Source organism: Gopherus evgoodei, chromosome 9 (assembly GCF_007399415.2).
Source record: "Gopherus evgoodei ecotype Sinaloan lineage chromosome 9, rGopEvg1_v1.p, whole genome shotgun sequence".
NCBI classification, from domain to species: Eukaryota; Metazoa; Chordata; order Testudines; family Testudinidae; genus Gopherus; species Gopherus evgoodei.
The window spans coordinates 51,679,563-51,704,560 of record NC_044330.1 but is presented as its reverse complement, the minus strand read 5'-3'; the positions used below and the strand labels follow the sequence as shown (position 1 = coordinate 51,704,560).

General features: G+C 54.0%; 1 protein-coding gene across 5 annotated transcripts in view; it reads left to right on the top strand.

The window, feature by feature from the left end:
* Positions 1 to 24,998, top strand: part of IGF2BP2 (insulin like growth factor 2 mRNA binding protein 2) — a 107,733-nt gene that overhangs the window by 45,521 nt on the left and 37,214 nt on the right. For all 5 annotated transcript variants that reach the window (XM_030574949.1, XM_030574952.1, XM_030574948.1 and 2 more), the window contains 3 exons: positions 19,459 to 19,507; positions 20,912 to 20,963; positions 24,553 to 24,616. In XM_030574949.1, coding sequence (XP_030430809.1) covers positions 19,459 to 19,507; positions 20,912 to 20,963; positions 24,553 to 24,616 — 165 coding nt within the window. The remainder of the gene's footprint in view (positions 1 to 19,458; positions 19,508 to 20,911; positions 20,964 to 24,552; positions 24,617 to 24,998) is intronic.

Below are 24,998 nucleotides of genomic sequence, written 5' to 3'. Positions count from 1 at the left end.
CAGCAGTGAAGTCTTAGGGCCTCTCTGTAGCAGGCATTTAACACAGTTGTGGAGGAGCCCAGTTTGAACACACTTCAAGCCCAGCCATATTTGCTGGCCGGGCTGTGTTAGAACCTGCTTTGGCCCTTTGTGTAACCAGAGCTGTTTGCTTTGTGTAGGTGGGGCACCGAAGATGTCCCGGCAGCACTGTGCTATCCAGCCCTGCTGACAAGCCGAAGGAAAGGGCTAGGAGCCAGGAGCTGTACAGGTTAGCCAGGCTCTATTGTACAGTCACAGCTGAAACTCGGCTTACGAAGGGCTGGTCCACACGCAGGCTGGGTGTACACCTTTCACTATCCTGCAGTGTAGATGCAGTTACCAGTGTAAAGGTGCTTTGTACCAGGATAGCTGCTCCTGGACGGGATTGGGGAATAAACTATACTGGGAGAAAGCTCCTTTATGCTGGGATAATTGCAGCCACACACGGGGTTGGACTGTTTGGTAGAAAATCACATCCCTAACCAAGAGTTTAATAAGAACAAAATCTGTGTCGCCTGTAGTACTCTTGGGTCATCATGTCCAACTGCACCTTCACTAGTAACACGCAGCCCTTGTACGACGCCAGCACGCTGACTGTGGTCTGAACGGATGGGACAAAGTTACAGGGAGAAGGAAGAGGCAAAGCATGGCTTTGTGTGCCCAGGTGCCCAGGAGGTGCTGATTTGCGGAGCAGTGCCCACATAGCCCTGAGGCGGTCACAGCCACTGCCCAAAGGGAAGAGGGCCCCTCCAGGAGTCCCCACAAAGCACTGGGAGGCCTGGTCTGCACCCAGCGTGGAATTCCTCTCTGGCAGAAATGCTGTGGGCAGTGCAGCCGCAGGGCGGGCAGCTGGGTAAGGGCTAGTGAAGGCAGGGCTTCAGCCCCCAGCTTGTTTTCATGGCCCGAGCTAGAAACACCCAGCACACGCTAGGTGCCAGTACTGCCCTTACTCTTGGGGCACGGCAGACCCCACACCACACAGCTCGGGGAGCAAGACTGGGGAGCCCAAGCACGGGAGTGGGCCGAGTGCCAGCGTGAGGAGAGCCCTACGCTAGGGTGACCATCCACTCGGAGCCCGGGTCGCTGTGGGGAGCCACAGACCCTCCACTTTCACTGGAGTGCCTGAGAGCGGCCCCAGTCTGTGTCCCTGCTCCCTGGGGCAGCTCTTAACACGACTTGGCACCAGTTTGCGGCCTGGCCAGGCGGCAGGGGCTCAAAGGAGAGGAGGAGCAGGGGGTGGGGCCTCATGGTGGGAGTGGGGGCTAAAGCCCATCTCAGTGCCATCCCCCTTGCCCCCCAGGAAGATGCTAGTGCTGTTCCTGAGCCTTGGGCAGGCACGGAGCAGCGCCGCAGGGAATCTGGGACAAATGCTGTCCCGGAGTCATCCAGCCCGGGACCAGGACTTGAACTCTGCATTTCGGGACTGTCCTGCCCAGTTCAGGATGAGTGGTTACCCTACCCTGCACATCCCCACTGCTCTGGATGCACCAGCCACCCTCCCCGCCTTGGCATGGGACACAAGCACTGTCATGGCTATGCTACTGCTCCATGGCAAGGGGAGGCGCTGTGAGGTGATGCCAGCACCCAGCCACTTTGCTCATGCTGTGCCTGGCCAAGGGTCCCACATCAGAAGCTCCCAGCTGACACGGAGAGCTAGTCCGCGCTGGGATGTTCAGTACGGGGACAGAGTCACCACCAGAGTCCTGCTCCCCCACAGACACCTCCCCTCCTCTGCGCACAACCTGGCCGCTGCCCTAGCGATCCTAGGAGGGCTTGAAATGTAGATCAGCTCATCTCCCCTTGGCGCTGACCCACCTGGAGCCCTGCCCCCATGTTCCAGCAAGCAGGAATTGGGGCTTCTGGGGCAAGGCAGACTGACAGCAAACGCCATGCTGATGGCCACCCTTAATTGCCAGTGAGGGGGGAAGCTGGGAGGAGACACACCCTGGCTGGCATGAGGCACACATCCAAGTCATGGGAGCAAACCACCAGCAGGCAGCACAGGCTGGAGGCAGTCAGAGCCCGGCTGTGAAGGACACTGGCTTGTGTGGCACTGCTGTACTCTCGTGCCCGGCTGAGGCCTGTTGATTTGCTCAGGCTCTGCCAGCCTCTCTCCTCAGTAACCTGGTTTTGTTTGTGGGTGTCTCTGCCTGATGGTTTCCTGCCCTAGGGGCGGGAATGAAGGTTGGTTGACTCATTTCCTGCACTGTCCTCGGCATTGCTGCTGACTGGTGGTTGCATCTCAGCTGGGCTGTGCTTCCCACCCGCTAGGCCTGGAGCAGAGTTCACCCCTTGGTCTGTGCTGTCAAGCTCCCAGGCAGGACTTCTGTTTTGCAGCAGGCTTTCAGTCAAGTCCAGGACCCTTCCCTGTGCCATGCATTGTCAGAGAGCTCTTGGGGCAGGGCCAGCAGCACAGGGGCCTGAGGGCTTTTCTCCACAGGCCAGGTCAGCTGGGCAGTCACAGCTTAAGCTCTGCTATGCTGCCCCAGGAACAGCTGCCAGCCGGCCCAAGTGGACCCTCTACCCCTCGGCCCTGGAGGGGCCAGCCACAGGCTGTGGAAAGTCATATTTGTTTGCAGCTAAATAATTTTGTACCCAGTGAGTTTCATTTCCCTGCTCCCCTTCTGCTCCATCCCACTGGGGAAGGGGGGACCCCCAGCTCCTTTACAGTGGGCATTCAGCCTGGTGGCCAGAACCAGACCTGTCAGTGGCTGGGGACTGGGGCCCAGTCCTGGCATAGGCCCCTAAGTTCCTGTGCTCCCACCCAGTGTGGCTGGCACAGTGCGCTCAGGTCCTAGCCTGTGTTCCGTCTTCTCAGCCAGCCCCAGTGTCCTTGTGGGGATGGGATTTCCCAGCCAGCTGGGTGCTGGGCTACTGGGACTTGTGGAGAGACCCCCCACCCCTTCCTTTGGCGTCCCCAGGCTGACAGCTCCTTGCGGTGACCCCAGGGTTACCCTTCTGCCGCCAGCAGGAGTTGGGAAGCAGTTTCCCTGGGAGTGATGGATCCTGTCTAGTGTGGCGCTGAGCCAGGCCCGGAGCTGCCCTGGGCACTGAGCCAGGCCCGGAGCTGCCCTGGGCGCTGAGCCAGGCCCAGAGCTGCCTTCTGTGGTAGCTGCCAGCCACCCAGCATTGAAGTCTCTTCCTCACTGAACCATGAGAGGCCAATGGCTCTTTTGCTCCCACACAGCCAGGACCCTGGAGATGAGGTTGCCCCAGAACTGTCCTGGCTCTGTGCACTCCGAGTGCATCCCAACCTGGGGTGCGGAGTCAGTCTGCATGGCTTTACCAGGGGGAAGCTGTTCCATTGGCAGCATCAGGCTGGCTGATGTGAGCTCGATCCTGTTGCTGGGCTCAGATGCTCTGGGGAACATTAGCCCCTCCGAGCGAGGCTAAGGTTGAAATGGCTTCCCAGTGCTTTGAGGGGCTCTGCGTGAATAGGCATCAGCATGTTCCCTGAAGTCATGGCACCTTCCTGGCTTCTCACAGAGTCACAGATTCCCAGACCATTAACATCTAGTCTGACCCCCTACACAACACAGGCCCTAGGACTGCCCTGAATTAAAGCCTGTTAGAACTTCAGCAGAGCTTTTGGCAAAACATCCAATCCTGATTTAAACATTGTCCATGATGGAGAATCCTCTGAGACCCTTGGCGAATTCTTCCCGTGGTTAATTACCCTCCCTGTTAAAAATGTGTTGCCATGTGATGGGTTAGGCGCATTTCCTGCCAGGCATAGTTGCTGAGCTGCAGGAATCCTAATCCCTGCGAGCAAGGGTTAATCAGCAGAGCGTATTTGAGCGATACAATTCTATAAATAAACTGAAATATGATACACCCCTGAAGATCTAAGCTGCTGTTTATTTCTTGTCTTTTAAATACTGTGGGCTGAGAAATTTCAGGTGAACATCTGAGGGTATGTCTACGGGCTTGTCTACATCAGAAAGTTGCAGCGCTGGTGAGGGAGTTACAGCGCTGCAACTTAGGAGGTGTACACATCTGCAGGGCACCACCAGCGCTGCAACTCCCTGTTTGCAGCGCTGGCCGTACTCCCGTTTTGTCTTGGGTGTAGAGGATCCAGCGCTGGTGATCCAATGCTGGTAATCAAGTATAGACACTTACCAGCGCTTTTCTTGACCTCCGTGGAATAAGCAGGTATCCCAGCATACCTGAGGAAGCCTCTGGTAATCAAACTGGTCTCCTTCCCCAGCTTGCTCTCGCGTTCCCCGAACCCCGAGCAAGCAGGTCTCCTTCCCTGAGGTTTGCTGGGTGGTTCCGGGAATGCGAGAGCAAACCGCGGCGAAGCTGGTCTCCTTCCCCGGTTTGCTATCGCGTTCCCCGAACAAGCAGGTCTCCTTCCCTACGGTTTGCAGGGGGGTTCGGGGAACGCGAGAGCAAACCGCGGCGAAGCTGGTCTCCTTCCCCAGCTTGCTCTCTCGTTCCCCGAACCCCCGAGCAAGCAGGTCTCCTTCCCTGCGGTTTGCAGGGTGGTTCGGGGAACGCGAGAGCAAACCGCGGCGAAGCTGGTCTCCTTCCCCGAACCCCCGTGCAAGCAGGTCTCCTTCCCTGCGGTTTGCAGGGTGGTTCGGGGAACGCGAGAGCAAACCGCGGCGAAGCTGGTCTCCTTTCCCGGTTTGCTCTCTCGTTCCCCGAACCCCCGAGCAAGCAGGTCTCCTTCCCTGCGGTTTGCAGGGTGGTTCGGGGAACGCGAGAGCAAACCGGGAAAGGAGACCAGCTTCGCCGCGGTTTGCTCTCGCGTTCCCCGAACCACCCTTCAAACCGCAGGGAAGGAGACCTGCTTGCTCGGGGGTTCGGGGAACGAGAGAGCAAACCGGGGAAGGAGACCAGCTTCGCCGCGGTTTGCTCTCGCGTTCCCCGAACAAGCAGGTCTCCTTCCCTGCGGTTTGCAGGGTGGTTCGGGGAACGCGAGAGCAAACCGCGGCGAAGCTGGTCTCCTTCCCCGGTTTGCTCTCGCGTTCCCCGAACCCCCCTTGAAGCCGCCCAACAGCGCTGCAGTGTGGCCACATCTAACACCACTTGCAGCGCTGGTTGCTGTAAGTGTGGCCACTCTGCAGCGCTGGCCCTATACAGCTGTACTAATACAGCTGTAACAACCAGCGCTGCAAAATTTTAGATGTAGACATGGCCTACATCTACAATTTTGCAGCGCTGGTTGTTACAGCTGTATTAGTACAGCTGTATAGGGCCAGCGCTGCAGAGTGGCCACACTTACAGCAACCAGCGCTGCAAGTGGTGTTAGATGTGGCCACGCTGCAGCACTGTTGCACACCGCGCGGAAGGAGACCTGCTTGGAGGGGGGGTCGGGGAATGCCAGAGCAAACCGCGGGGAGGAGACCTGCTTGGAGGGGGGGTCAGAGAACGCCAGAGCACACCGCGGGGAAGGAGACCTACTTGGAGGAGGGGTCGGGGAACGCCAGAGCACACCGCGGGGAAGGAGACCTGCTTGGAGGGCAGTGGAGTTTGCTTAATTACCAGAGAGGCTTCCTCAGGTATGCTAGGATACCTGCTTATTCCACGGAGGTCAACAAAAACGCTGGTGAGTGTCTACACCTGATGACCAGCGCTGGTGATCCAGCGCTGGATCCTCTACACCCGAGGCACGACCGGGTGTACGGCCAGCGCTGCAAACAGGGAGTTGCAGCGCTGGTAATGCCCTGCAGGTGTGTACATATCCTAAGTTGCAGCGCTGTAACCCCCTCACCAGCGCTGCAACTTTGTAGTGTAGACAAGGCCTGAAAAATTAGTCGTAAAAAAGTCCAAGTCCAAATTCCATAGCTGTTTGTTTTCTCTCTTGCTTCCTCGCAATATAAAATGGCTGGATTGGTTTTGAATTGCCCAACTCCAAGTTTCCACTTTCAGCCCCAGCGGAGTTTGAAATCCCGGGCAGTGCAGACCAACGCTGAGCTAGGACTAGCAGAAGCTGGTCCATTCAGAAGCCTTGTTTCCAGGGAGTAGCTCACCTGTGCTTCCCATCAGCCGTTTTTCACCAGGATGTCCATGCAGAGGCATCTCTTGCTGCCCTGGGTGCTGATGGCTGTGACCATGAGCCTTGAGCTGAGATTAGTAAAGTGGTGTTTCCCAGTGGGCAGGAGCATAAATCCAAAAGCCGTTGCTAACATCTCCAACTTCTGCTTTCAGTGGAATTTTCTTTATATAGGCCTGGTTTGCAACTTAGGAAAGTCTGGCCAAATGGCTCTGACACATTGCACGATCCTGGTGCCGGAACAAGGGCCTGTTACATGCTTTCTTGTGCTGATTCTGCCCTATCTTTTACAGGTAAAATACACTTGTGATTAGTGAAGGGAAGGGTGGTGTTTAGCCTGTAGATTCCTGCCAAGAGCTGAGAGGTCTGGCCTAGATCGGGGTAACTACGTCACGCAAAGGTGTGAAAAATCCACATCCTTAGGGACAGTTACACCGACATTACCTTTGTGTAGACAGCACTATTTCGACGGGAGAGCTTCTCCTGTTGACATAGCTATTGCCTCTCACAGAGGTGGATTAACCATGCTGATGGGAGAGCTCTCTCTGGGCAGCTTAAAGCATCTCCGTTAAAGCACTGCAGCAGCATAACTGCGCCAGTGCAGTGTTTTAAGTGTAGACTTGCCCTAAGTGTTAGAGTTCATACCCGTCCCACCCAGCCTCTGGAGGCAGCTGCACTGGGGAGACACCGCTCTGTCGGATTGCACCACGGCTGGCTGCATAGAGTGCTGGGTGATGCCGGAGAATGTTTCAGGAAGGCAGCACCCCTATAGTGAGGGGGTGTGAATACACCCTGTGGGGAGGAGCCTGTGGTTGTGGATGGGGAGTTTGATACTCAGCTGCTAAAATGTGTGAATTGCAGTTGGTTTAAAATGAGACAAGTGCCGGCCTCACTGATTTCCTGGCCTGCATCTGCTGCTGAGATTAAAGAAGCAGCTCTGAGATCCTCCAAAGCGGTATTAGAAGCATAAAATCATAGAATATCGATGTTGGAAGGGAACTCAGGAGGTCATATAGTCCAAACCTCTGCTCAAACCAGGACCAATCCCCAACTAAATCATCTCAGCCAGGGCTTTGTCAAGCCTGACCTTAAAAACCTCTAAGGAAGGCGATTCCACCACTAGTGAGAAAATTTTTCCTAATATCCAACCTAAACCTCCCCCACTGCAACTTGAGACCATTTCTCCTTCTGTCATCTGCTACCACTGAGAACAGTCTAGATCCATCCTCTTTGGAACCCCCTTTCAGGTAGTTGTAAGCAGCTATCAAATCCCCCCTCATTCTTCTCTTCTGCAGACTAAACAATCCCAGTTCCCTCAGCCTCTCCTGATAAGTCATGTGCTCCAGCTCCCTAATGATTTTGTTGTCCTCCGCTGGACTCTTTCCAGTTTTTCCACATCCTTCTTGTAGTGTGGGGCCCAAAACTGGACACAGTACTCCAGATGAGGCCTCACCAATGTCGAATAGAGGGGAACGATCACGTCCCTTGATCTGCTGGCAATGCCCCTTCTTATACAGCCCAAAATGCCGTTAGCCTTCTTGGCAACAAGGGCACACTGTCGACTCATATCCAGCTTCTCATCCACTGTAATGCCTAGGTCCTTTTCTGCAGAACTGCTTCCTACACATTCGGTCCCTAGCCGGTAGCAGTGTATGGGATTCTTCCGTCTAAGTGCAAGACTCTGCACTTTTCCTTGTTGAACCTCATCAGATTTCTTTTGGCCCAATCCTCTAAATTTGTCTAGGTCCCTCTGTGTGCTATCCCTACCCCCCAGCATATCTACCATTCCTCCCAGTTTAGTGTCATCTGCAAACTTGCTGAGGGTGCAGTCCATGCCATCCTCCAGATCATTAATGAAGATATTGAACAAAACCGACCCTTGGGGTACTCCGCTTTATACCAGCTGCCTACTAGACGTGGAGCCATTGATCACTACCCATTGAGCCCGATGATCTAGCCAGCTTTCTATCCACTTTATAGTCCATTCATCCAGCCCATACTCATTTAACTGGCCAGCAAGAATACTGTGGGAGACCATATCAAAAGCGTATTGATGTGCCAGGAGTGATATGTGACAAAGTGGTGCTTGTACCAGATTCCCAAGTGTCCCTAGTGTGTTCACCTGGGACCAAAATGTCTACAGCCACCCAAGAAGTATGTGCACTCAGCACACACACACTCTGCTCCAGGGAAAATACACATGCACCATAGAGCTTTGGCCACGGGTCTGCACTCCCTTGCACTGATGTTGTGGAGCATGTGCCCTCTTGTGGCCGCATGGGGAGATGTCAGGATGCTGGTGATGGACACACAAACTGCTGGATCTCACACACCTTAGTTGTTCTTGTCCCTAGAAACCTTCCCTAGAAAGAGGTAATATTGCTGGCATTTATATCAGATCATTCACTGTATGTAAATAGGCCTTTCGCACACTGTGCTGGCTGCCTGGGCCGGGTTGCTTTGGGCTTTTTCCCATTCTCCGGTCCTTTTCCCCTTGTTGTGCTCCCAGTCCAGTTGGCAGTACGGCTCCCATTGACCGTAGCGGGGCAGGACCAGTCCCCACTTTTTGCTCTTTGCCACCTCAATTGTTCCTCTCCCCTCGTCTGTATAGTCCATGTTAGTCCCTCCGGTTATTTCAGCAGTCCTGCCTTGTTCTCATCTGGCTTCCATTCCTCTTTTGTGTTCACTTTCAGAGGCAGGTTCTGCTCTCACTTTACCTGCCTCTGTCTCCCATTGAAATCAGTGGGCAAGAGCAGACCTGGGCCCGAGGTGTACCCCTCTGTCTCTGGAGTTAGCTGTGGCATTTGTCCTTTAGTCTGGTTCTCTTTTTATTACTCTCAGTTTGTTCCCTGGGATCAGGTGATTGTGGATTTCTGTTCCAGGGAAGCCTCTGCTTTTTTCTCTCCAGTGCTTTCCATTTCCCTAGCACACTGCTGTCTTTCCCAGTTGCACGCATGTCACATAGACGACTTGTGCCTCCGATACTGGAGGGGTCCAATCAAAGGGGAGACACGTGACTGCCCCATGTGTCTCCTCTGCCCAGTGACAACCTGCACCCAGCCTAGGGCTGCCGTGCTCACCCTGCCCCACATCACCTGCAGGGGGGGCTCTGTCCTTCTCCCACTGCGCCTCCACCCCAGCACATTCGGCTGCTCTCCCTGGCTCCTGGGCAGGGGCGGGAGGGAGCCACTTCTCACAGGACTGAGACTGGCCGCTTGGGGTGGCTGCTCTGCACAGCACAGCAGCTGCCTCAGAGAGCCCGGCTGGGGCCGGCTGCTGGGGACAGGGGCCAAGTGAGCCGGACACATGCTGGGAGGGAGAGGGGACTCCGACTCACTCAGGCCTGGTCCCTGGGACTGGAGGAGGAGTGCGGGCAGCTTGCTGCCACTGCCTCCTCAACTGGGCTCTCACAGGCAGCCGCACTGCACAGAGCAGCAACCCAGGGTGGCTGATATGAGAAGTGGCTGGTCCTGCCCCTTCTGCTCCCTGTCTGGGCCCAGCTGCCAGGGACAGGGGCCGAGCATGCAGGGGGGCAGGTGCAGCGGGAGAAGGACAAAGCCCCTCTCCCTTCCCCCACGCCAGGCCAAGCAGAAATCCGGGGGGGCGGGAGGGCATGTCCCCCTTATGCGTTACCTATGCCCTGTCCCCAGCCTGTTTCCTGACTGATATGACAGTTTGAATTTGCCAAGACTCTGCCTGTCTTTTAGCTCAGTGCAGCTACACGGCCACCGCTACAGTGGCCCAGCTGCTATGTTGACACTTCCTACCGCGATGGAAGGGGTTTTTCTGTCAATTGTAGTTAATCCATCTCTCCTAACTGCATCTACGCTAGAGACCTAATACAGTGTGAAATTTTTCACAGCCCTGAGTGATATAGCTACATTGGTCTAATTTTTAAGCGTAGGCCAAGCCTCAGAGTGGCAGAAGCAGAAAGGTTTCATTTCCAGCTGCTTAACTGTAGTGCTGTACCAACTGGAGAGGGCTGCTCTGACTAATCATTTTCTATGGTGTCTGTTTTAATACTAATCACAACTTTCTATGGTGCAAGTGTTTTTGTTCGGACTTGGAGTGTTTTACTTGCAGGAGGTTTTGGATCAGAGATCTTTGTTCTTTAAAGGAGTTATAGGAATGAATCCTCAGTTGCTCTGAGAGAATTTTTGATAGAAACTTTATGGAAGCAAACTTCAACAGGGTTTCAATACAGCTCTCTGCTGCCGAATCGGACCGACATCTGCTCTGTTATGCATTCTTTGCTTAGCCTGTCTAGTGAGTTCTAATAGTTTCCTTGAGAAAAATAAACCTTCCTGAGTATGATGAGGTTAAAAATTGAGCTAGGCTGGTGAATTGGGCAGAGCTTGAAAGTTCATTCTCTCACACACACACACGCGCGTGCTTGTCTATGCCTGCAAGTCCCAAACTTGCACTGGGGCAACTTTTCTGACTTATTCAAGTCTGTCATTTTATGATGTTTCGACAGGTTCGCCATGCGATTGGCAAAGTTGTTTATGTCAATTGGAAGCTGCATAATGAGTAGCACGTTACTCAGTGAGTGGTCCCACCGAAGAGAGTGTAAGACACTACTGGGTGTGCATAATGGGGGCAGTCAGACCTCTGCCACCAGTTTGCAGGAAATTGATGGAGAATTCCTGTTATCTTCCAGCTGTGCGTTTTCAGGTTGGGCTTGGGAGGAAACTTGGAGACAACTGTAGCTATGAGCTACCCTCAGCCATTCTTACTCACTCTGAGCAATGCCTTACTTTGTGAGTAGACTGAGCCACGTGCAAATTAAGATGCTGCTGGCCATGAGTAAGGGTGGCAGAATTTAGCTCTTTGTGAAAGGAGTAGTTCAGACACAGCCTGTAATCTCTGTGGCAGCAGTTTTGCGGGCGTTATAATCTCTGCAGGAGGCCTTGTGGGCCTTCCAGCTTCGCAGAGCATGCTGAGTCTTTATGGGGAACGTATCTACTTGGGGGAAGCCTGTCAGGCCTTTGGTAAATAGTCTAAAGTTCACCAAAGGCGGACGGAGAATTCACGTTTTGGAAGTGAATAGCTCTCGGAATGAGGGCCATGGCTTTCAGAAGTAGCCCTGTACGCTCAGTCTAGCCAAAGGCTCCTGAAGGAAACTGATGGGAAGTTTGTAGGCCAGGCTTCTTCCCAGAGACCAGGTGATTGAAAGAGTTGGGTGACTTTTGCCAGAGCGAGCAGCTTTGTTTTCTAAGCCTTGTGTCTCCGGAGCTACCTCTGATTCCCCGCAAAGGCCATCTGACATTCTCCTCAGCTCGCAGCTCATGTGCAAAAGTTGAGGGGTGCAAGGGCTTTTCCAAGAATTTGTTGGTGGGGGAGGGAGTGGAAATCATCCTGATCTTTGAAGCCTTGTCTTGGCCTTCACTGCTGAGGTTCCTGGCTCTCCAGAAGACAGTTCCGTTTCATTGTGAAATGTGCAGTGAACACAACAGCAGGAATCATGGCAGTCCAGTCAGAAAGGATGGGCCTGGGTGGGGCAGCCCGCAAGGAAGGGCCTATCATAACCTTAGTCCCAGATTTGGACCTTAGCGTCCAAAATATGGGGGTTAGCATGAAAGCCTCCAAGCTTAGTTACCAGCTTGGACCTGGTACTTGCGGCCACCACCCAAAAAATTAGAGTGTTTTGGGGCACTCTGGTCCCCCTGAAAAACCTTCCCTGGGGACCCCAAGACCCAAATCCCTTGAGTCTCACAACAAAGGGAAATAATCCTTTTTCCCTTTCCCCCTCCAGGTGCTCCTGGAGAGATACACAGACACAAGCTCTGTGAATCCAAACAGAGTGACTCCCCCTCTCCGTTCCCGGTCCTGGAAACCAAAAGGACTTTCCTATTCCCCCAGAGGGAATGCAAAATCAGGCTAGCCAATTCAACACACACCGATCTCCCCTGATTTCTTCCTCCCACCAATTCCCTGGTGAGTACAGACTCAATTTCCCTGAAGTAAAGAAAAACTCCAACAGGTCTTAAAAGAAAGCTTTATATAAAAAAGAAAGAAAAATTACAAATGGTCTCTCTGTATTAAGATGACGAATACAGGGTCAATTGCTTAAAAGAATATTGAATAAACAGCCTTATTCAAAAAGAATACAAATCAAAGCACTCCAGCACTTATATTCATGCAAATACCAAAGAAAAGAAACCATATAACTTACTATCTGATCTCTTTGTCCTTACACTTAGAAACAAAAGATTAGAAAGCAGAACTACTTCTCCAAAGCTCAGAGAAAGCAGGCAGCCAGAAAACAAAGACCTCAGACACAAACTTCCCTCCACCCAAAGTTGAAAAAATCCGGTTTCCTGATTGGTCCTCTGGTCAGGTGTTTCAGGTGAAAGAGACATTAACCCTTAGCTATCTGTTTATGACAGGGCCATGCTGGTGTGGGAAGCAGTTGGCTGTTTGCTGGTTGCAGGCAGCATGGAAGGTGGGGTTTGAGCTTCGTAGAATGGAGAGCATTAGGCAGACAATTCCATGGAGTAACAGTAGCCACTGGGCCATTCGTGGAAGAGCCTCAGGCACTGCAAGCAGAGAGGAGAGGGCTAAGGCCAGAGTGGAGGTGAGATCCTGGGGGGGTAGGGGTGAGGGGGACTTGCAGGCAAAGCGTCCAGGAGAAAAGCTGAGAAGACATGACTGCATCCCTCTAGACAGTGAGGACAGGACGGCAACACTCTGACTGGCCTGGAGCTGGCACATGGACCCAAGGGGAGGCTGCTGAGAGGGAGCAGCGATAGTGGAGGCAAGGTGTGTGGCGGAGGATGGGCAGAAGATTCCTGAGGCAGGTGGAAGTGGGCATGTGCTGTGTTCAAAGCAGGTAGTAGGGGATAGGCCAAGTTAGTCATTCCAGTGGCATAACGAGTGAAGGGCTCAAGGTCCAGAGAGGACCGTTTCAGCCCATGCTGAGCCACCAAGGTCTCCTTCCTTGCACTGGTGTGAACTGCGCTCATGGTGGGTAGCTGCTCAGGCATGTGTGCTGCTGCTGGGCCTGCTTTGGCCCCATTGTCACCAGCTGTACGGCAGGGACTAAAGCAGGGTAACTGCATCCGATCTCTGGGGTAGGAGACTTCCCCCTCCAAAATGGGATCTGATGAGTGTGCTACTGAGCATGATGGTCCCTGGCAGTCGTTTGCCACTCACCCCACTGTGCTGCCTCCTCTGCATCCTGTGGCAGTGGCAACAGATACCCAGAGGTCGATTGTTCTCAGTGACTTCCCTCTGCATGCCCAGGATGAGTTTTCTGAGCCAGGTCCACGTCTCCCGGTCTATCCCAAGTAGCCACTGGCTCAGCTCATGCAGCTGGTCACACTGGGGACCTGGCTTTTGGGTTGGCATTGGAGGTGAGGCAAGTGGAAGTTAGCCCTGGGTCAGCAGTCGTTGCCTCATGTGCTTTGAGATTAGAGCATCTCTCCTGCCAGGGCAAGGGTCCGGTTGGATGCTCTGTCCTCAAGGTTAATGGACCCAGGGATGTTATTAATCAGGGGGCTGGTTCTGACCCACAGAACCCATTGTGGCCTGGGACTGGCCTACCTGAGGGATCACCTCTGCCCCATGCCATGCTGCTACAACTGGCTCTCCCTCGTTATCCAAGGGAGCAGGCAGATGGCAGGGTGTTCGGGCTCTGGAACTTGGTCCAGAATACCCCAGATTTGGTGACTGAAGCACACTGCAGATGTCATCTGTTTGAGGAGGGGGCACATTCTCAGGCATGACTTGGGGTGAGGGTCTTTTCTCGTAGTCATTGTCTGCTGGCTGAGGTACTGGGAGTGCTGATGTTTCTGGTCTCTGTGGCTGTGGGGGAAGAAGGCCTTTGTGCCCCAGCTGTTGTGCTGCACCCGGGGTATGTCGCTCAGCATTCTGGAGCGCTCCAGCTGTATGATATCATTTGGCAGAGCGGGGCAGTACCGGAGACAGGCCGTGACATCACTAGGACTGTCGGACAGGAGAATGCCTGGACTTTACAAGGGTCCTCAGGCAGTGGATGCTCCACTCAGTGGCCTCCACTGAGGGGAGCCATGGAAACACCTGGCTCAGGACCGAGGGACCAGCTGTTCAGGTGACACACGTGATGGCTACACTGACACCTTCTCAGTAGCAACTTTGTTCTCCTTAGTGGTGAGGAGAGGCGCAGCGTAATCCTACAAGGAAGGGGGAGTGAGTGAGTCCCTTCCCCAAGCCCTAGATCGTGGCCACAGTGCCAGGAGGGGGCTACATACCATTATGCGGACATCCACTAATCCTTGGGAGCGACCGCAGTTGATGGACATTCCTTCTGAGGAAGGACCTCAGGAGCCAGCCCACTGCAGGGGAAAAGGGACTTTTCTCTCTCTCTTTTCTTCTTGACTTTAGAAATGAGAGGTTTCCTTTGCAGCAGGCTTTTGAAATTTAGCAGAAGCAGGGCCCTGGGACCAGGGAAGTGTCTTTTCCTTGCCTCATGAAATTCCAGTCAGGTTTGGCTGCGATACAAATGTATAAAAATCGCCAGTGCCCTGCCCTCACTTTGGGTGCTTATGTGGCTCATCTCGCATTGTGCAGCATGTCAAAGTGAGTGGAGCCCCGACAAGCCCAGGAATTGTGCCTCTGAAGGCAAAAGGGCAAATGAAGTTCAGTCCATGGAGCACTGTGCTCCAGCCGCTTTGCTGGACAGTTCTGTCAGTGTGAACAAACGGATTCCCTGGAACTGAGGATTTCTAGACAAATCAACCTGTTCTCTGCTCTTCTGTGCATTGCCAGTGTGGTCCGGAGACACTGACCAGCAGTACCAGGGCCTTTCCAGAAGCACCATTAGCCCCGGCCTCAGGGAAATGTGCTTGGTGGGGAATCCTTGGCAGGTTGGAACCGTTAGCTGCTTCTTTCTGACTGCGCTGGCTGCAGGAGTGAGCGGAACTGTTCTAGGGCTCGAGATGGGAGAAGTCCTGAAAGCATGTGAACATAGGACTTGCCAGACTGGATCTGACATACCTTCTGGTGTAGGGAGGGTGATGCTAATGAACTCGTAAGACTGGTTCCTTGTTCAGAGCTGAAGCTCTGATGAACTAGTGGCCGCAAAGATGTCCCCTGGGTGGTGGAAGAGGAACTGATGCCTGGTGAGCTGTTAGCAGGGGTGCAGGTTGTTGTATTGTTTTTGATACCTTTTCTCTGTAAGGTGTTTTATCTGAAGAATAGAGTGGGCTGGCTTAGAAAGAGCTGGGTGGTAACATATCTGGAGCAATCATTGTTACCAGTCTCTGAGGAGAAAGCAAGCAGGGCTGTCTGTGCTGGAGCTAACACAGTGAAGGCAGCCTGGGAATACCCCAGTCAGAAGGGAGAGAGGCGCCAGACTCTACCCAGGAAAGGCAACAGCTAGGGAGCTGGAAGCCTGAGTCTGGGGGCCCTTGCTGGACCTCTGAGGGGAAATGCAGGTGCAGGTGCCTGAACTGGGGTGCCCCCCAGGAGCAGATGTGGGGCAGTCAGTGCCAATTGCGTCTCTCAGATGTGAGGTCTGTGTGGTGTTGCTGCTCAGAAGTGCTGTGCCTCTCCCAAACTCCTGCTGGTAAAACTGGTACACCACCTCCCAAGGCTAAGTCTTTTCCATGCCTGGTATCTGTTTCTGCAGCAGAGCGGGGCTGATCACATGTGGCACCTCTGCTTAGCAATGCATCTCTTGGTCATCCTTGTGATTTGGTGGAAGGGGAGCAAGGGATAAATGCCCCTGTCTCAGCCCCAGGCATGTGCTCCCCAGCCAGGGGAGGTGTACAAGGCGGTCGGTTTTCCTTGCAGCACAGTAGGTTTCCCACCTCTGAGCACTACTTTGGGGGTTGGGAAAATAGTTGTGGGGAGAACAGAAAATGTTGCTCCCTCTCCCTTCACCCCCCCACTAACCTGCAGGAGCTGTGAATTTTCACTGTCTTGACTGGCAGGGGCATTTGAATCGTTTCCAAGGCAGTTTGTCAGCTCCCTGTTGTGTGCCTGGGGTGGTGAGGCACTGGCAAAGTCAGGCCGTGTTTCCTTAGTGTGCTGCGCTCTCCATGCTCTGATCAAACCGTTGTTGCTCCCCACTGCTGGAGGAGGACAGAAGAGTTGCTCTAATTGCCCTGCTGCTGGAGGAGGTGTAGGCGATGCTGGTTCGAAGTCACCGGAGAACTCAGCTAGCAGCAGGAACCAGCAGCCTTGCTGCAGAGACTGGAGATGCTTTCAGAAGCTGTGGTCATGTTAGATCCCCTTGCAGAGCAGGAGAGATGAGTACCTGGCAAGGTCTTCCTGGTGGCCAGCGGTGTGGTGGCACTGTGCCAGATTAACAGAGGGAGTTAGGCACCTAACCTGCTTAGGCACTTATGTAAATCCCATTAGACACTGAAATCTCTTTGTAAATGTGGCCCGTTGTGCCTAGCACAGGTGGCTTAGGGCTCCCCAGACCTCACAGGATTGCAGAAACTGATGGAGTAGTGGGGATGGGCCATGGCTGCGTGCTTTCTGCCTGGCCTCTGCACTGATGCACAAGGCAGAGGAAGGCTTTGCTCACCCCCGGCACACCCGTGCAGGGCTGGGCGCTGTCAAGCCGTAGAAAACACCTCATCAGTATCCAGGGCACGGCAGATACACTTTATCTACCCACACCAACTGAGATCATCTGCTTTTCATTCCCTCCCGCAACACCCCTGAGTGTTCCCAGGTCCCTGTGTCATCCTAGCTTCTCTCTCATGACCTTTCCAGGCAGTGTGTTGTCCTAATGTTGTGATGCACCCGAGCTTGTTCAGGAGGGCTGATTAGTAATGATGATGTCACTGCAAGTCATCAGTGCTGGCTTTTCATGGCTGGAATCTGAACTTCGATGGCAGTGGGGCTCTCACCCAGGACAGAAAACCAAGGGAGAGGTGCTGGAGGAGACACCCTGAAATGTGTGGCTAGCTCTGACATCTTGGAGTTTCCTAGCTGCCCTGTGCCATCCCATAATATATGAATGGTGTGTCTTGGAAGTCAGATGTGCAGTATTGTCTACAGTGGACTTCAGTGGACACTGCTCTGTGCCTGTTGCAGTGCAGCAACTTGTCCTGCCTGGGGGGTCTGGCGGGGTCGTCCTTCCCTGGTTTGGTTGTTGTACAGAGGTGAACCCTGCAGTGTTCTTTGAAACTGGCTCAGCTCCAATCCGATCGTGGGTCCTCCACCAGGCCGTGCAGTGGTCGGGTCCCCTCAGTGGAAAATCTCCATTGTGTGAGAGTTCTGTCCGAAGCACTGCCCTGGCTTTGTCTCCAGCTACATCTTCATTGTCGATGGAGGGGGGGTTACAGCAGGATAACCAATGTGCATGAACTGTCCTGCTGGAAAACCCTAGTGGAGGCAAGGTGCTGGTAGGTTTTACCAAGAGGTCAACACTGTACCCGCTGCCCACCAGGATATGACCTCGCCTAGCCACACTGTGGTAAACACTCCCATGCCTAGGCTCTGTCGGGGTCTCACAGTGAGATTGCTAATGCCCATGGCAATCAGAGAGTATGGACAAGGTTTGCTTTGCCCACCCCATCTCTCTGGGTACAGCTTCATGGGAGCTGGTGCCATAATTCCCAGTTCAGGCAGATGTGCCTGCCATAATGTGCTAAAAACAGCAGCATGGCTTGGTCACCCCTAGAGCATGATCCTGTGTGAAACTCAGTGTATGGGGAGCAGCCAGCCCCTCCTGCCGTCTGCACTGCTGGATCAGCGCTAACGTGGGTATGTCTGCCTGAGCTGGAAATTCTACTTCCAGGTTCAGTGTGGGCACACTGTGATGAACTAGGAATGTTCTTAATGTTTTCTCTGAATACGGTCTTGGTGCCTCAGTGTCCGCATGGCAATTCTTAAGTATATGGCAGAGCAAAGGGCCAGTGCACCTAAATGCCTGACACTTTGTCTCCTAGCATCTTATGGCCTGGGCCCCTCCTCTGCAAAGATGCCAGCTAAAGGTGTTGGAGACAAAGAGGTCAGGTGACCTCCTGGCCTGGGAAAGGAACGGAGCGGAGGAGGAGGGGTTGGAGGGGTTGTTATTCTGGAGCTGGCTGGGGTGGAGGAGTGAAGGGCAGACGGGGGGGGTCTGGTTCACTGCCCCCTAGAATGGACCCGTCCGAGGGGTCCGGTTCTCTGTACCTACAAGCTCTGTTTTAGACCCTGTTCCTGTCATTGAATAAACCTCTGTTTTACTGGCTGGCTGAGAGTCACATCACCCCCACTTCGCAGTCAGCAGGATCCTGTGGCTTCCCCAGGACCCCACTGAGGCGGGCTCGCTGTGGGAAGCGCACGGAGGGGCAGAGGATGCTGAATGCTCCAAGGAGAGACCCAGGAGGTGAAGCCGTGTGAGCTGCTTGCCCTGAACAAGTCTGCTCCAAGGGAGAGGAGGCTCCCCAAAGTCCTGACTGGCTTGGTGGGGAGCAGTTCCAGAGCATTGCCCGGTGACTCTGTGACACACACCCTCTACTAAGAGCCTGGCGACTGCCCTGTGCTGGCTGGCATTAAATTAGACTGTCCCCTTTCCTTCAGCTGCAGCCTGTCTCCTCTAACTGTGTGTTGTTCCCAAATCGTGCCTGCCAATGGCTCTAGAGGTAGAGGCCTCTGCCTCCTTGGCCCTGGGTGCAGCTGCAACACCGTGGGCTTTGTCTTGGCAGAATTTGCTCTCCCTGCAGTTGTGTCTAAGGAAATTCTGCCATGGTTTTCCTGGCCCAGCATTCTTACTGCCTCCTAGGCCGCCTCCCCTTTGCTGCGCCCCACGTTGTTGGCTCCAATGCAAAAGACTTGCACGTGGCTCCAAAGACTTGCACGTGGCTCCAAAGGAAGGGACAAATTTTTGGTAAAATTTTGACTCCTCCAGGTAGTGACCTGATCTCCAAACCCTGGAGCACGGGTGCGTGTGTAATTGCAGATACGCACATGTGCCAACCTTCCATCGGCTTTCCTAGGTTTTGGGCGAATGCAGGAGATTGAAACAGACAAGGCTCCTGCTCTCAGAGAACTGTTTGGGAGCACTGGAGCTCTTTCTGTACTCCTAACACCACCCAGGCAGCGTTTTACCCTGCCACTGGGTTTGCTTCATGCTCTGTAAAATCACATCATACCTGTTCCCTTAGCAGATGGGGGTTACTGCTTCACAGCCGGGGGAGGGGCAGGGTTGGGATTTTTTCCTCCACCTGAATTGTGAGACAAATGAGTAAATGAGGGGAATCATGGGGGTGGCTGGAGCGTTAGTAAGGGGGATTGGCCTCTGGCTCTGAGCACCTGGGTTAACTAGCTTGGGTGTAAGCAGCCACACTCCCAAGCCCTGCCCATTACTGTCCTCACTTGTGCTGTGGTCCCTCAGGTGTGTCGCTAGAGTTTCAGATAGTATATCCCACGTGCACCCCCAACTGGGATAGCTGCTTGGCTGGGCAGCCCAGGAACTGGAGTGGTGTCTGGGCTAATCTGTGCTGGTTTCTTTACAGGAGCAGGAAGATTCAGATCCGGAACATCCCCCCTCACCTACAGTGGGAGGTAAGTAGATTCCCGCTTCCTACAAAGTCCCCTTTGTCATTGCATCTGAATAAACCTTGGAGGCTGGGCAGGAGCTGCAAGCGCAGTCTGAGCTTTGTCCTGTGGCATCTTCCTAGTGGCTTGAGGAGCGAAGCAGAAAGCAGCCTTTGCAGAAGTGACACTGTGTTTCCTAGCCTGAGGCGCACGGTGTGTGTGTGACTTGGCTATAGCGCAAGATGTCCCATCTCCTCAAAGTGGCTACAGAATCGCAGTCCCGGGAGAGGAGCTGCCTAGTGAAAACAATCCGCCTGCTGCTTCTGCCTGGCACCAGGTGCCAGGCTGGGGAGTGGCTCATGTTGGGAAACGCCCTGGGTTCCTTGCCATCAGCTGACCAAAGCCAGACCCAGCATGCAGCTGACATGATGGGCTCTGGGGAAGTACCTCCAGCATATTCCAGGGTTTCTTTGGAGGTGGCATTTCCCCTCTGTTCCTGCTGTGGCGAAGTTCGCTGGGGTGACCTAGAAGGTCTGGAGGCGGCCGAGTCCAATTCTGATGCCAGCAATAGCTGCCATAGGGACAGTGTGCTCGAGAGACTCAGCTGCCGGTTCATTTGGGCTTCAGTGCCTGTTTACACTAGGAAAAGGACATCTTTCTCCCCTCAGAAGGCCAGACCCAGCCATTGTCAGCTCTCCCTCCAAGAACGTGCCTGAGGGTGTGCTGTGCCGGGAATCGAAAAGTGGTTTGGTCCATCCAGCCCAGCAGCTGGATGTGTTGAGCCTCAGGTGACAAGGGCTGAAGAGACACAGTCAGCAACCGGTCACTTGTCTTGTGTAAAAACAACAAGGAGTCTGGTGGCACCTTAAAGACTAACAGATTTATTTGGACATAAGCTTTCGTGGGTAAAAAACCCACTTCTTCAGATGCATGTCTCCATCCTGGCTGGAGCGTTAGTGCATGTCTCCATGCATCTGAAGAAGTAGGTTTTTTTTAATCCACAAAAGTTTATGCCCAAATAAATCTGTTAGTCTTTAAGGTGCCACTGGACTTCTCGTTGTTTTTGTGCAGGGGTTCTCAAACTGGGGTTGGGACCCCTCGGGGTCACAAGATTATTACCTGGAGGTTTGCGAGCTGTCAGCCTCCACCCCAAACCCTGCTTTGCATCAAGCATTTATAGTGGTGTTAAATATATAAAAAAGTGGTTTTAATGTGTAAGGGGGTTCACACTCAGAGGCTTGCTGTGTGAAAGGGGATACAGACTAACACAGCTACCCCTCTGATACTCGTCTTGTGTAGGTAGAGCCAGAACTCTGCTCTGCTCCTCAGGTCAGCCAGATGCACAGGGGAGGGTCGCTGTCGCTAGGTCTTTAACGCTGGGAGCCCTTCCAGGCTGGCTCACCCTGCATTGCCTGATGCTTTCTCTTTCAGGTGCTAGATGGACTTTTAGCTCAGTATGGGACTGTAGAGAATGTGGAACAAGGTAAGAAATGGGTAGGTGGCATCGTCCGCCCCCCCACCCCTCCCACTTAGGAGACTGTACCCCCCGCCCCCGCAGCCCCGCTTCCTTGGAAATCTCTGTGCTCAGTCTCTGCCCAACCCATCTCTTCAGATACATGATACTGTTTTGCCTGGTCATTGCGGACCAGGCCAAAGTGGGACAAAGTGCTCCTAGCTCGGCTGTATTGCCAGTAGGTGGGTTTCCAAGCTACTTCCTACCTGGCCTGTAGGTGAGGAGGGGAGAAAAGCCCACGCTGTCTGTCAGGGCGGGGCTCGGATGGTGGCACGCTGCCTTGCAGGACATGGGCCCACTCAGTGCCACAGCTGCGAGTCCCATTATCTGGGATTCTGACTGTCGTGCAGACCGGAGCCAACTGGCCTGCAGCCCTTTGACTCGGGAGCAGTGCGGGTTGGCAGTAAAAGGCCATTGGAATCCAGAAGCCATGTAGACAGCACCTGGAATGGCAGGAGATCCCCAAACCTATCCTCACCCAGCCGCCTCCTCTTTCCGTGCTTCCACATTGCCGGGCACGGGGCTGCCCACACAGGGCAGGCCCTGGGCCCACCTGAAACCAGGCAGCGGTTTGGCTTTTGCTGATAACGCTTGGGCTCATCTGATAAAGCGATGCGTGGCTTGGGGCCTGATCCTGCCATCAGCGCTAGCTGCTGTTGAGTAGGAGTCCCTCATTTCTCTGGCTGTCCTGCTGGGTCTGTTTGCAGAGTAAAGGCCTACTCCCCCTCATGAGGCTGCCAGAATCTGGCCCTGGGGGCACCACAAAATCCTGCACTCATCAGAGCTGCACCCCATTGTGTTCAAGCAAGTGATGGAGATTTGCAAAGTGTTCTCCAAGGCAATACATGTGTGCACACATACATGTGTGGACACATGATCTTGCAAGACTGTACCACAGGGATGCAGAGCTTAGCAGCTACCCAGAGCATGTCCCAAAAGCCCTGTTAGCATACTAAAAGGGTGCCTTTGTTTTCTGCTAGGCCGTTCCTGGGGCAGTTGCACACGATGGGCGAGGGCAGTATTTTTATGTCTGATTTTTAATGAGACTTTGCCGTACTTTGTACTCAGAGTGCAAGGCATTTACCAGAGCTGTCCCAGAGCCCCTTTCTGTGACATCAGTGATGTGTTGGGTGTGAGCTCTCGGCAGTGCCTGAGAGATCAGTGCAAGAGAAATCCCCCAGGGTCCCTGTTAGGCTGAGCCTAGAACAGGATCAGATCCATGCCACAGGAGAAATGGCCCCATTAAGTCAGTGGTATTTTTGCCTGAGAGGGGATTTCAGGACTGGGCGCTCTGGCGGAGTATCTCAACCCCTCAGGGCATCTAGGTCCCCTGGGCAGATTTGGGAATCAGCCTCTGAGTATAAACCACCCTTTAAAGCAGGGGTGGGCAAACTACGGCCCACTAGCCTTTTTAAGCCGGTCCGCAAGCTCCTGCTGGGGAGTGGGATCTGGGGCTTGCCATGCTCCACACTCCAGCCAGAGCGCTGGTTGGGGCCGCTCCACGTGGCTCCCGGAAGACACAGCCTGGCCCTGCTCTGGCTCCTGTGTGCTCCAATGGCCCCCTTTGGCACTCCAATGGGAGCTGCACAGGCGGTGCCTGTGGATGGGGCAGCGTGCAGAGCTGCCTAGCTGCACCTCTGCATAGGAGCCAGAGAAGGGACATACCGCCGCTTCTGGGAGCCGTTTGAGGTAAGCGCTGCTCGGAGCCTGCACCCCTCAGCCCCAGGCTTGATCCCCCTCCTGCCCTCCGAACCTCTCATCCCAGCCCGGCGCACCCTCCTGCACCCCAAACTCCTCAGCCCCACCCCAGAGCCCACACCCCCAACCAGAGCCCTCACCCTCCTCCCACACCCCAACCCCAGTTTTCTGAGCTTTCATGGCCTGCCATACAATTTCTATTCCCACATGTGGCCCTCTGGCCAAAAAGTTTGCCCACCTCTGCCACCCGGGGTGCTGTAACTGCATAACAGTAACACTGCTTGGCCTTTGTCTACTGCCTTGTCTCTGAGGTCCGTTGAGCCGCCGTTAGCCCTTGCAAGAGTTCTGTGAATTAGGGAAGTGTGATGCTCAAGTGGAGAAACCGAGGCACAGATCATCTAAGTGACTTGCCTGAAATCCCATAGCAGATCAGTGGCCTAGCCTGGATTAGAACCCAAGACTCCCATCGCTCCAGCTGTTGCAGGGTGCAGCTCCCACGCTGCTGTGAAACCGTATGGTAGAGGGTGATGGCAGCAACTAGCCTAGCACAGACCAGCCTTCCTGACTCATCCCACCTGGACTGGGGAGAGGGCAGGAGAAAGCCCTAGGATGTTTCACGCAGTGTGGGGGCAGAGGGGCGGGTCCCCAGAAAGCACAGGACATGAAGAGAAGAGTCACAGGCAGCTACACAGCAGAGAAGCTTGGCCAAGCGCCCTCCCCAGTGCCCCAGCAGCTCCATACCAGGCAGCGCCCAGGAGAGGCCCCTCCTAGCTCCCGGCAACTGCCATTGGTTCAGATAAGAGCTTCACTTCTCTCCCAAAGGGTAGGGATGGCCCTCTAGTGTCACTGCACTCCGCTAGGAATCCTGCCCTACCAAGAATGTGAATCTTCCCCTGGGCACATGAGAGAGAGCCCCAAGCAGTCATTCACCAGCTGCTCAGAGCCAGCGTGGGGGGCACTTTGGCTCCTGGTAATGCCACAGGACAGCAGCCAGGGGCATCTTGTTTTTCTGTTACCCCTTGTTCTCTGGGCCACTTCACTTAGCTACGCTCAGCTCTCCTCAGCTGTGTCACGCAGCACAGAGCCAGCACCTGCCAGCCTGGGCAGCAATGATCAAAGGGCTGGACTACCTGGCCCACTCGCAGTAGGAAATAGAAAAGTTTCCCTTTGCAATTTAGTGTCTGTACAAAACATCCTGGCCATGGGGTGAAGCTGGGCTAGAGAGATGTCTCCAAGAACTCCTAGAAAGAGGCGATCCCTTCTGTTCGCCTTCAGCAGTAGACAGAGCCCTGCATTAACCATGCATCAATGCTCATCCTCCCCTGGACGCAGCTGTTCTTAAGCCCCATCAAAGAGCTGAATTGTTTACCAGCATAACAGGCTGGGGACACTAAATCACTGGTGCAGCCCCTAGAGACAATGGTGAAAAACTGCTGACCAAGTCACAAAGAAAATGAGTTTGGAGTTCTCATCACTGTTAATAGTGGGCACTCATTCACCTCCACCCACAGCCAGACAGAGCGACACGCACCCCGCTGTGACCCAGCTGGTGCGCAGGACAGGCCTCAGATGGCAGGAGCAGAGTGTGCAGCTCCAAGAATGAGGCCCACACCCAGCTACTCCTGAACTTAGTATCCACAAGGGGCATAGATCAGCCATTGAGCAAAGATTAACCAAGCCCACCATCGCAGGCACCCAGCCCAGGGAAATGGCTTCCCTCCCAACCTCTCACTCTAAAGAGCAATCAAACCCACCCCTGGCCAGGAACAGCTGACCGGCTTAGCAACTGTCACCCAGGAAAAGGTGACGAAGACCTTCTCTGTCCACAAGCTAATGCCAGCGTGTGTTGCTTTCCCCTTAGTCAACACAGACACAGAAACGGCCGTTGTCAACGTAACGTATGCAACAAAAGAAGAAGCAAAAGTGTAAGTGGCTCTTGTTCTCTTTCATCCTTTCTTTCACCCTCTCTCTTTCTTCCTCCCTCCAGGCAATGCCTTTCCTTGCATTCACCTTTTGGCGCTCCACCTCGCTGGGGTGGGGCTCATTTATTTCCATGTAACAAATACTGGGTTTGCCTGCGACTGACCCAGTGTTCTGACATGCTGGCAGTGAGCTGCCCCTCGACTCAGGGGAGGGGAAAGACTTAGGTCCTGAAGGCCTCGGTTGGGATGTGCCACACGAGGGGGGTGTCGCTGATCCCATAGTGGTTACTGATCTTGCTCTCAGGAAGATTTTCCTTGAAATTCAGCCTCATTTTTCCCAAATTATTTCCCCTAGATGTTCAGATTGCATTTGTCCAGATTCCGT